Here is an 11970-nt window from a genome sequence, read left to right as displayed (position 1 = left end):
CAGGACACACGGACGGACGGACACACGGACGGACAGGGTGCAAAACATACTCTCTCACCATGCCTTTCGGCCTGGCGGAGACAATAAAAACAATGAGTAAAAATGAAATACTTTTAACACTATAAAATGGTTACTTGTTAAACTTCCTTATATACTGTAAGCTAGCTAACTACAATTAATAGAATGAATAATTTCTTGAAATCTATGATAAAGAACGTTTTCAAATGTGTTCAATACGTTTTGCAACTTGGACATTAATCTCTTCACAAAAGGCAAGGGCCAGGTTAACCTAACCTTGAATGACAGTGACATTTCTCCTTAGATTTACTTTATGATAGTAGAGCTATAAATTGATGATGCTGATAATGTCAAACAGTCATGTTAAGTTAATGACAGATTTCAACAGATGCACAGTCAACAACATTTTACTATAAAAGACAACCCCTGAATGTAATCCGCACATTCCACCAGCCATGAGGGGTATTGTACTTGCCCTGACTGTAGCCCTTGTGGGTAAGTATATCTTTGATGATTTAATCCATCTGTTTATAATCATTTTGTTGTTTGTTACTATGGTGTAGTGTACTATGTAAAGCATGAAGTAGTATACTGTGGCAATTTCCAGGGATTTAGAAATTAATTAAAGATTTAGGAGTACAACTGATATCACAGAACAGAATATTTTGATGTTCATACAGTGTTCATGAAATACAAATTTGAAACAATGTTTTTCTGTCAGATGATTAAAGAATATTTGTTTATTTGTCAATAGTTTCAGACACCAACTCTCTAAGTATATTTTTTACAACAGATTACTGACAGTCTATTCTTATTTTTCAGCATGTCAACATGTCAACTTTGGTAAGTTTACATGAACAGGAAATGTGCACATTGTGAAAGCCTACTACAACTATCTATGTATTTGTGAAAATTTTAATTATTTTTTCAAAGCTACATGATCTTTTAAAACTACAATAACACATTAATTGATGTTTAAATTCATTGTTGACGCTAAATTATCCATAGATATTTTATTGTGTGTATTAACTTCTTGTTTCAGCCCCTGACTTTGAAGCCAGTGAGACCTATGTGTACAAGTATGAAGCCGTTCTCTTGGGAGGTCTGCCTGAGGAAGGCCTGGCTAGAGCTGGAATCAAAGTCACAAGCAAAGTTATGATCAGAGCAATGGCCCCAGGGATCTTCCTTCTGAAGGTAAAGACTACAAATAACTTTGAATGAAACTCAGCATTAATAAATGACATGTACTGTGTATTTATATGTGGACAGGAATTCAGGACCTTTCTATGTAAATGATTTGTAATTGAAAATGGTCTCCCCCCCCCCTCTAGCTTGTGGAACCTGAGATCTTTGAGTACAGTGGCATCTGGCCAAAAGATCCTTTTGTACCTGCCACCAAGCTCACTTCAGCCTTGGCTGCTCAGCTCTTGACTCCCATCAAGTTTGAGTATGCAAATGGTATTGTGGGCAAGGTGTTTGCACCAGAAGGGGTCTCCACTACTGTGCTGAATATCTTCAGAGGTATCCTGAACATCCTTCAGCTCAACATCAAGAAGACCCAGAATGTCTACGAATTGCAAGAGGTTCAAATTAATCCTTTTCTGAATGATTATAAACACAATAGCCAGGGTGATATTTGAACTCCCAAATCATTTCTGTTCTCTTACTCTAGGCTGGAGTCCAGGGTGTGTGCAAGACTCACTATGTCATTAGGGAGGACACCAGGGCTGAACGTATCCATCTGACCAAGAGCAAGGACCTGAACAATTGCCAGGAGAGAATCATGAAAGACATCGGTTTGGCTTACACCGAGAGATGTGTTGAGTGCGAAGCCGTAAGGGACATTTCTTTTAAACTATTATTACATTTTGATGAACAGAACACTTTTAAACACAGTGGGTGTGTTCTAACTGCTGCTGGGTTAATTGTGTCTATGCAGAGAGGAATGGACATGAAGGGTGGCGCTGCCTTCAACTATGTCATGAAGCCAATGCCCAATGGTGCTCTGATATTGGAAGCGACCGCCACTGAGCTCATTCAGTTCTCACCTTTCAACATCATGAATGGTGCTGCCCAGATGGAGGCTAAGTATGTAGTTGACATTTCTTTCTATTTCTAAATTGTACAAGGAAGATTTTTTACATTGTACAGATTTAACTAGTTCTTAAAAACATTTTCACAGACAAAATCTGAAGTTCCTTGAGATTGAGCAGACCCTGGTGGAGCCCATTAGAGCAGAGTATCTCCACCGTGGATCCCTGCAGTATGAGTTTGCCACTGAGCTTTTACAGACACCTGTCCAGCTGCTGAGGATCACCAACCCAGAGGCTCAGGTACTGGGAACCATTTCCTGTTATCCAGATTATTTTCAACTTTCTCCTCTAGCAAACACAACATGACACTGGGAGCATTGTTTCCTCTTTCTTCTTGACAGATTGTTGAGATTCTTCACCATGTGGTGGCCTATAATGTAGCCAAGGTCCATGAAGACGCCCCCCTGAAGTTTATTGAACTTGTCCAGCTGCTGCGTGTGGCCAGATTTGAGAGTATCGAGGCTCTCTGGTCTCAGTTCAAAGCCAAGCCAGCTTACAGGTAACGACAACAAAAACTAAAAATAAAGTAAAATAAATTGTACAAATGTCTGGAAAAGATACAATGATCATTTCTCCATTTTCAGACATTGGATCCTGAGCGCTGTTCCTGCCATTGGAACTCATGCTGCTTTGAAGTTCATCAAGGAGAAGTTTATTGCTGATGACATCACTGTTGTTGAGGCCACTCAAGCTCTTCTGGCATCAGTGCACATGGTGACAGCTGACATGGAGGCCATCAAGCTCATTGAGGTACTATAGGTCAATCCTTAATGAGACCATGCAATTAGATTCATGATGTAATTCATCACATTATTAGTTAGTAGGTTATAACAGTGCTTTCTTTTCACCTCTCTTCAGGGCCTGGCTTTTAACCCCAAGGCTAAGGCAGTCCCAGTTCTGCGTGAAATTGCCATGCTGGGCTATGGTACCATGGTTGCCAAATTCTGTGCTGAGAACCCAGCGTGCCCAGCTGACCTTGTTAAGGTTGGCTCATGTTGCTGTTTCATGTCCATAAAAACTTTAACTTCAGTTAATGAAAGTAAAATTAGAATGGTGATATTCGTTTTCTCCTGTGCCTTCCACAGCCATTCCATGACCTTGCCATCGAGGCTTTTGCCAGGGGTGAAGTTGAGGGACTAACAGTTGTCCTTAAAGTTCTGGGTAATGCCGGCCATCCCGCCAGTCTTAAACCAATCATGAAGTTTCTCCCTGGATTTGGCTCTGCTGCCGCCTCTCTGCCCATGAGAGTCCACATTGATGCAGTCCTGGCTCTAAGGAATATTGCAAAGAAGGAACCCAAGATGGTAAGAACAAAGCTCCTCAGTCTGTCTCCTTGCCAACAGTTCACAACATTTTAACATGCCCCATGCAATTAGCATTTTTGTTCATGATTTTCATCTTTGTGATTTAGATCCAGGAACTGGCTGTTCAGCTGTTCATGGACAGGGATCTGCACCAAGAGGTCCGCATGGTTGCTGCTATTGTCCTGTTTGAGACTAAGCTCCCCATGGGCCTGGTGACCACGATTGCTAATGCCATTATGAATGAAGGAAACCTGCAAGTTGCTAGTTTGGTCTACTCTTACATGAAGGCCATGACCAGGAGCACAGCACCTGACTTTGCTCAAGTGTAAGAGCCCTAACAGTAATCACTTGCTTCCCTTGATGTTTAAAAAGGATGGTATATCATAAATGTTTATCTCCCAATTTTAGTGCTGCTGCCTGTAATGTTGCTGTGAGGATCCTCAGCCCCAAATTTGAGAGACTGAGTTACCACTACAGCAGAGCCCTCCACTATGATGCCTATTACAGTACGAGCATTAACAGTTCATTCATTTACTGATAGTTAACGCACTCAGACATCAGATATCTGAATATTTAGTTGTTGTTTTCAGATCCATGGATGATGGGTGCTGCAGCCACTGCTTTCGTCATCAATGATGCAGCAACACTTTTGCCAAGAACTGTTGTGGCCAAAGCCCGCACTTACCTGGCTGGAGCGTATGCTGATGTTCTTGAGGTAAAAGAAAGGCCTCCTTTCCTTTTATGTTGAGGTTTATGCAGGGCTCAGATGCCTAAACTTCATGTACCATCTTGTTTGACTTTACCATACTGGTATGGTGTAGCTACAACTTTAGTAGCTCATTTCTGACAAGGACTTTTATGTTATAATCTTTCTCTTCATCATTTTATATAGACTTCTGCTCTATTTGTTTGGTACTTAACTGCTTAAACCCTATACTTAATTGACTAATGTCCCCCATTGCTCTATTCTAGCCCCCCTCTTGTATTCACTGTACTTACATATTGAGATACAAGCTCACAACACATTGTGTTGTGAAGTGTTGCACTGTGGGAGATGCATTGTGGACTGTAATATGTTATACTGGTTGCATACTGGTTTCCATTTTTCTTCTTTTAGTTGGGAGTAAGAACCGAAGGAATTCAGGAGGCTCTTCTGAAAATGCCTGAGCTTCCTGATAATGCTGACAGAATTACCAAGATGAGGAACGTTATCAAGGCTGTGAGTAGGAAGGACCTTCCAAGTATTCAATTCTCCCTTTAAAGAATTGTATGTGATCACAGAACAATTCCATTACAAAAGCGGGACTAACTCAGGTTTACTGTCATCATCCCTCAGCTTTCTGAATGGAGAGCTCAACCTTCAAGCCAGCCACTGGCCTCTGTGTATGTCAAATTCTTCGGACAGGAAATTGCATTTGCCAACGTGGACAAAGCCATCGTCGACCAGGTTATTGAGGTACTGAATGTTACATTAACTTGTTTACATTCAATAATCAATCAATTCTGGATGTCATCATGTACACAATGTGTGTTTTCCTACAGCTTGCCACTGGTCCTATGAAGGCTGAGGGAAGGAAGGCATTTGAGGCTCTGCAGGCTGGTATTGCATTCCATTACACTAAACCCATACTTGCTGCTGAGGTACGTCGCATATTCCCCACTACCGTTGGTCTGCCTATGGAGCTGAGTTTCTATACCGCTGCTGTAGCTACTGCTGCTGTTGAGCGTAAGTTAATATTAGCTCAAGCCTAATATAAACCTACTGTAGGTGCTTTAACCTTTTAAACTTGACTGAAGATAATCTTTCAATTTCACAGTCCAGGCAATTGTGACACCAGCTCTCCCTGAGAACTTCCATCCTTCCATGCTTCTTAAGGCTGACATTGAGATGAGGGCTGCGATGACTCCAAGGTGAAACAAATGGCAGCTCATTCTTAAAATTATATTTTTTATTTTTTAATAAACTTGCATCTATTGAAGCGATAGAAATCTGGCATTCCGTTTAAGTTGACATTTTCTTTGCCTTTCAGTGTTTCCATGCACACATATGCAGTTATGGGAGTGAATACTGCTTTAATCCAGGCTGCTCTGGTATCAAGAGCCAGAGTCCACACCATCTTACCTGCAAAAATAGAAGCAAGAGCTGACATGATTAAGGGCAACTTCAAGATTCAGGTTTTACCTGTTCAGGACGTGGATAGGATTGCATCAGCAGTGTATGTACTATCCTTATCACCAAATAAATTGTATGATTCACAATTTCTCTTATATATTTAAATTCATACAAGTTTTTGCCTTTCACTGCAGTGTTGAGACTCTTGCTATTGCAAGAAATGTGGAAGATGTTGCAGCTGCAAGAATCACACCAATGATCCCAGATGAAGTTGCAAGACAGCTATCCAAGGAGACTTTCACTTCTACGATCACATCTAGGGTTGCATCCTCTACGGTTGGTGGTTTGGTGTGTTTGGTGCCTGAGCTCCACCTTTAACACACAAAGTTCCACACACAAATGATACCAAGACAATTATTAAGTTGGTTATGTGATTATGAGATTTTCTGTTTTCTGTTTTTCTAGTCAAGGTCATCTGAAATCATTCCTGTTGATCTGCCAGTCAAAATTATCCGCCAGGTGAAAACCCTGAAGGGCTCCTTTGAGAAGAAACTGTGTGCTGCTTCTGAAACCTTTGGAATGAAGGTCTGTGCAGAGGTTGAGTCTCACAATGCTGCCTGCAGAGACAGCGCACTCTACACTTTGATTGGAAAACATGCAGTCTTTGTTGAGGTTGCTCCAGGCAAGTAAAGTAGATGATATCATCTTTGAGTTACAGAGGTAATTAAGAATAATAAGTAATTTCTTGTTCTGTTTTGATGCAGCTGCTGGACCAGTCATTGAGATGATTGAGGTTGAGGTTCAGATTGGAGAAAGGGCAGCTGAGAAGATCATCAAAGTGATCAACATGAGCGAGGAGGAGGAAATCCAAGAGGACAAGAATGTCCTCCTGAAGCTCAAGAAGATCTTGGTTCCTGGTCTGAAGAACGGTACCAGATCATCCTCTAGCTCCAGCAGCTCATCATCCTCAAGTTCTTCCCGCGCCTCCAGCTCTCGTTCTAGCAGCAGCAGCCGCTCAAGTGTTGGTTCCAAGTCTTCATCCAGCAGTCGCTCTTCCAGATCCAGTTCCTCCAGCTCCCGCGTCTCAAGGGTGAGGCTCAAAGTCATCTTGAAGGTCTTCTTTTCTCTTGTGCAAATGCTGGACAGTGGGTTGATCTGTTGCCTTTATCATTACAGCAGGAGGTCATTGACTTGAAATTTTCACCAGCTAATCATCACCAGGTAATCATCAAATGGCTGTTTAAAGATGCCATATGCTCTGTTTTAACAAACATGTGCCTAATATATTTCGTTTGCAGTACGCAACTTCAACTGCCAGGGCTTCCATCATAAACAGCGCCACCAGCTTCGAGGCCATCTATAAAAAGGTGAGAACATTTCTATTAAAACATTGAAGAAGAAACCTTTAGATATATCTGAAGAACACTTTTTAAAAATGCCATTAACATCACTCCTTGATTTGCATCTTCAGGCCAAATTCCTTGCCAACAGTATCACTCCTGCCGTGACTATTCTCATCCGTGCGGTGAGAGCTGACCAGAAGGTTCAAGGATACCAGATTGCAGCTTACTTCGACAGAGCTACATCCAGATTGCAGATTGTCGTCGCTAACCTTGATGAAAATGACCACTGGAGAATCTGTGCTGATGGCATGATGCTAAGCTACCACAAACTCATGGTGAATCTTACATCTCAGACTCCAATATAATTTGACAAAATAGCTGTCATTTGTGTTTCAAATGGGTATAATTGTTTCCCATATTATTCTCTTAGACTAAGATCGCATGGGGTAAGGAGTGCAAGCAGTATGAGACAGAGATAATAGCTGAAACCGGTCTTGTTGGCCCAGACCCAGCTTTCCGTATGAAGGTGACATGGGAAAGGCTTCCATCGGGGTGGCAACGCTATGCAAAGAGGTAAAGTCCCCAAATCACAATATCACTTTCAAACCTCGTTTCAAAGTATTCTTTATTAAAAAAAAATTGTTTGCAATGTTTATAAAAAATATCTATGTCTTTTTCACACCATAGGATCTCTGAGTACTTTCCAAACATTGCCACACTTGCTGCCACACTTGGTGCAACCCTGGGAAAGGTCAAGAATGTACCCAAACAGATCATACTGACTGTGGCTGTTGCCTCTGAGAGAACCCTGAATGTTGTGCTGAAGACACCGAAGGTACACTTTTATTCCTCAATCTATTTATTTATCATTTTTGTTTCATAGCTAAATCTACCAATCTACAGAGAAATTGCATTTATACCATTTGATCTTTTAAATTATTATTAGTATTAATTATGGCTGACGTTTCCAATTTCAATAGAGGATCATGTACAAACTGGGATGTGATCTACCCGTTTATCTGCCTATTGGAGACACAGCCGCTGAGTTGGACGATCAGGACAGCCTGTTTGACAAGATCTCCTACTTGATTACCAAGGCTCATGCAGGTAAGCGTATATATTGTACTGTGCTTTTATTGTTTTAATAGCTTAAGAAACAAATTAACAAAAATATTATTTTTTCTTTTTATTCTAGCTAAGTGCTTCATGGTTGGTGACAAACTGACCACGTTCAACAACAGGAGCTACACGAATGAGATGCCCGCCTCTTGCCACCAGGTTCTGGCTCAGGATTGCACTGATGAACTCAAGTTCATGGTTCTACTGAAGAAAGATCACGCACTTCAACAAAACGAGATCAACGTAAAAATTGCTGATATGTAAGTTTAGCAAATGTCTAAGATTTCTAAAGAAGGAAATCAATTACTTTGTCTTAGAAAATGGATTTTGGAGATTTTTCAGTTCATCAATTTCTGAGCTTTCTTTCAACAGCGATGTTGACCTGTACCCCAAGAACAATGATGTTATGGTGAAGGTTAATGGAATGGAAGTCCCCATCAACAACCTTCCATACCAGCATCCCACAGGTCTCCTATATTATTCAAATTAGTCTGTCTGAAATTATTCACATTGTTAGCAGACAAATATCCAACTTATTTTTTGCAATAATTACAGCCAAAATCCATATCAAACAGAGAGGTGCAGGTATCACTATCCATGCACCAAGCCTGGGTCTTCAGGAGGTCTACTTTGATAGGAACACATGCACGGTGAGACATTTTACAATGAATATTAGGACCCTATTTCACTCATTTAAAAACAAGGATTCTTAACTAAGTGGTCCTGAAAAGACTATACTATAGGTCCATAAACCACAAAGGCTTTCTTTGTTCTCAGGTTAAAGTGGCTGACTGGATGAAAGGAAAGACCTGTGGAATCTGTGGTAAGGCTGATGGGGAAGTCAGAGAAGAGTACAGCACCCCCAACGGACGTTTGACCAAGAGCTCAGTCAGCTATGCCCATTCCTGGGTGCTTCCTTCTCAGAGCTGCCGTGACACTACTGGTAAAACCTACACCTCGTCTTTGCAAGTTTCCTTCATATGATGTTTGGCAAAACAGCATCTAAAATAGTTAGAGTTAACACTCTAATTTCTATCATTCTGTATTACCACTTGAATTAAGTCTTTAAAGGTGTCCATTATAGACCAACTATAACAATAAAGCAGTTCTCCTTTATTTTATTCATAATTCAACATTGTGCGCTCAGCCCAGATCATTTAGTGTGCATTAAAGTGCAACAATTGCTAGATAGGCGTGAAAATATTGCTGATCAACCACTGGACATCTGAACGTTAACATATCCATATCAACTTGTAGTTTCAGGTGATTTGACCTACGAAATGCTGTGCACACATACAATATACTGATCTTACTTTTACAGAATGTTTCATGAAGCATGAATCTGTCAAGCTGGAGAAGCAGATCATGGTTCACGGCCAGATGTCCAAATGCTACTCTGTTGAACCTGTGCTGCGTTGTCTGCCTGGTTGTGCCCCTGTGAGGACCACTCCTGTCACTGTTGGCTTCCACTGCATACCAGCTGGTGAGTCTACAAAACAAACAAACAATTTCACCTTATTATGTATTCTAGAAAGAATTACATAGGTCCTCATTTCTTTTCGTTCTTTCTCATTGCAGATTCTAACATGAATCGTTCTGAAGGTCTCGCCAACATCTATCAGAAGAGTGTGGACGTGAGGGAGACCACACAAGCCCATGTGGCCTGCAACTGTACTCCTCAGTGTGCTTAATCTCATAGCATTCTGTTACATTTTATTTTGTTTGTTATTTCAGACTATTACTGAATATGTTGTTTAAAATGTTCTTCAAAATAAATTAACATGAAGCATTTCAACTTTGGCTGAATTGTAAAGTTATTACAAATGTGGTAAATATATGGAATGTCAAAAAATAAACATAAGATAATAAAATCTAAATTTTAAGATAAACAAGATAAATAATATAAAGGTTACAATGCATGATTTAAGAAAAATCTGAATGATAAAAGCGAGTTTAAGAAGATATTTAAAAGAGGACACAGAGTTTGCTTGCCTGAGATTGCCAGGCAGAGAGTTCAGCTGAGGGGCCCTGCTAAATCTACTTCCTTACTGTACTGTATCGATTATGTTGTGAAGGTAATTTTATTTTATCCATTAACGTATATCTATCTCAACTATTACAGCTCATGACCTGTGTCTAATTAACTGAGTCTTTCTGCAATGTTCTCAATGTGATATCAATCCATGGCATCTTTGCCTTTATTCTAAGTTCATATCTAATATTTCAATTCACTCAAAATTATTAGGTTAAGTAAAGTCATTTTTTATCTATTTACAGTATTTAAAAACAGAAGTTGAACCAAAGAGCTTTCCAATCGACAAAGACAAAAACAACAACATTTAGGCCTACACCACAGTCCAGCAAAAGTACAGCATAAAATATGTAAATTACAACAGAACTGTCACATACTGGAATGGTGAGAACCCAAAAGCAGGACAGCTGGGCAGGTAGTGCTCAAAACCCATGTTTGGGTGTTTTAATACATATGAACAGAACGAACACAAACAAACTAACATGTAACATGTTTTGACACCAAACAATGAGCCAACAAGGACTGACTAGGGAACAAGACTAATATACACAAGAGGGGAAATTACAAATGATATACAGCTGGGGAAGACAACAGCAAAGAACTATGAAAACTAGAACATGAGCATAATGTGGAAATACAAGACCTAGACAAGACAGGCAACGTCTGCGACTGTTACAAGAACTGAAGATAAAATACAATAAACAGTATCAAAAACAGCAACTGATAAAACAAATATATAGATATAAATAAAACATTGATTAAACATTCAGTGGACAGTCGACCTCTTTGGGCTGGACTCAATGTGGGAGTGAGGGGCAGCAACAGAGATGGCCCGGTCACCTTTGGTTTCGTGACGTTTTTGGGCAACTGAAAAGAGCTGTTGAGATAATAAATAATGACCTAATTAACTGAGGGCAGGAACTGGAGTTGGCAGATCAGAGAGTGGAGCACTTAGGGCTTGGAAAACTAAAAGTAAAATCAATTCTATATTTCACTGGTAACCGATGCAGTTGGGCTAAAACAGATCTGATGTGCGCTTGTTTCTTCGTTCCAGTTAAAAGGGAAGAGGAAGCATGTACAAATCATGTACAAAGAAAACAATAGATGTCCTAAGATTGACCCTTGAGGGATGTACAAAAGAGATGGGAAAATTACATTTACCTCCCCAATTGGTCTCCTGCTAGATGTTTTTCAGGACGGTTTTGATAGAACCCAGTGTTACACACCCTGTAATGCAGTGGTTCTGAACCTTTTCAGGCCGTGACCCCCCAAAATAATCATATTTGAACTAACCCTGTCTTCTACCCTGAGCCATCCCAAACTAGCAAAGTGTGTTGGAATTAGATGGGTCATGTGGGCTTAAGGCCGAGAGGTAGTCATATCAATTTGTTTTGGGAGGTCTGAAGCTTAAACCCAACCTCATCCTCCAGACATTTCAAAAATAATGCCATGATTGTGTTAAAAGCACTAAGTTCAAGCAGGATTAAAATGGCACAAGAACCAGAGTCAGCAGATAAAAGAATGTTGTTGTGCACTTTGAGCAGACATTTATCAAAGATGGTGAATGTATTTAAATAGGAGGAGGACCTGTGAGAAGACAACTTTTTCTAAAATGTTCAAAATGAATGGCAGCTTGGAGATGTACCCGACAACCTCATACATGTTTTGAAAGTGACCCTCTGGTCCTTCCGAAACAGTGCTAGGCAGGACAGAAAAGACGGTGACTGTGAACGAGTACAGAGCTATGCCTATAAAACTCGCCATCTGTGCAGGTATCAATACGCTCTTTTTGTAGTTGATCCTGAAACCCAGCTTAGAGCCCTGCAGGCCCGTCGGGACCCGACCAGTGTCACGCCAATACGGGCTGGGCTAGGGCCGTATCTGTATTTGACCATCGCCGGGCTCGGACTCACAGACCCCATTATATTAATAAGGTAAACATTTTGTC

The 11970-nt window shown here is 40.5% G+C and overlaps 1 protein-coding gene across 1 annotated transcript; it reads left to right on the top strand.

Moving 5' to 3' along the window:
• Positions 1 to 473: 473 nt before the first annotated feature.
• On the top strand, positions 474 to 9681 carry LOC308086935 (vitellogenin-like; the record flags this gene model as incomplete). The annotated part of the gene is made up of 32 exons (XM_080430578.1): positions 474 to 513; positions 1061 to 1212; positions 1350 to 1601; positions 1691 to 1852; positions 1958 to 2106; positions 2201 to 2351; positions 2453 to 2610; positions 2696 to 2861; positions 2970 to 3095; positions 3197 to 3415; positions 3523 to 3740; positions 3824 to 3921; positions 4006 to 4130; positions 4533 to 4634; positions 4752 to 4871; positions 4958 to 5141; positions 5233 to 5326; positions 5446 to 5631; positions 5723 to 5864; positions 5994 to 6210; positions 6293 to 6618; positions 6827 to 6895; positions 7000 to 7206; positions 7302 to 7444; positions 7559 to 7706; positions 7852 to 7978; positions 8067 to 8250; positions 8363 to 8457; positions 8546 to 8640; positions 8768 to 8933; positions 9312 to 9473; positions 9569 to 9681. The coding sequence occupies 32 exons, from the start codon at positions 474 to 476 to the stop codon at positions 9679 to 9681; spliced, it is 4896 nt and encodes a 1631-aa protein (XP_080286704.1).
• Between the last annotated feature and the right edge of the window lie 2289 nt (positions 9682 to 11970).

The sequence above is a fragment of the Gymnoscopelus braueri genome (assembly GCF_963280865.1).
Source record: "Gymnoscopelus braueri genome assembly, chromosome: 6".
NCBI lineage: Eukaryota > Metazoa > Chordata > Actinopteri > Myctophiformes > Myctophidae > Gymnoscopelus > Gymnoscopelus braueri.
Note: the sequence above shows the minus strand (reverse complement) of the source record. Positions and strands in the feature narration are given on the sequence as shown.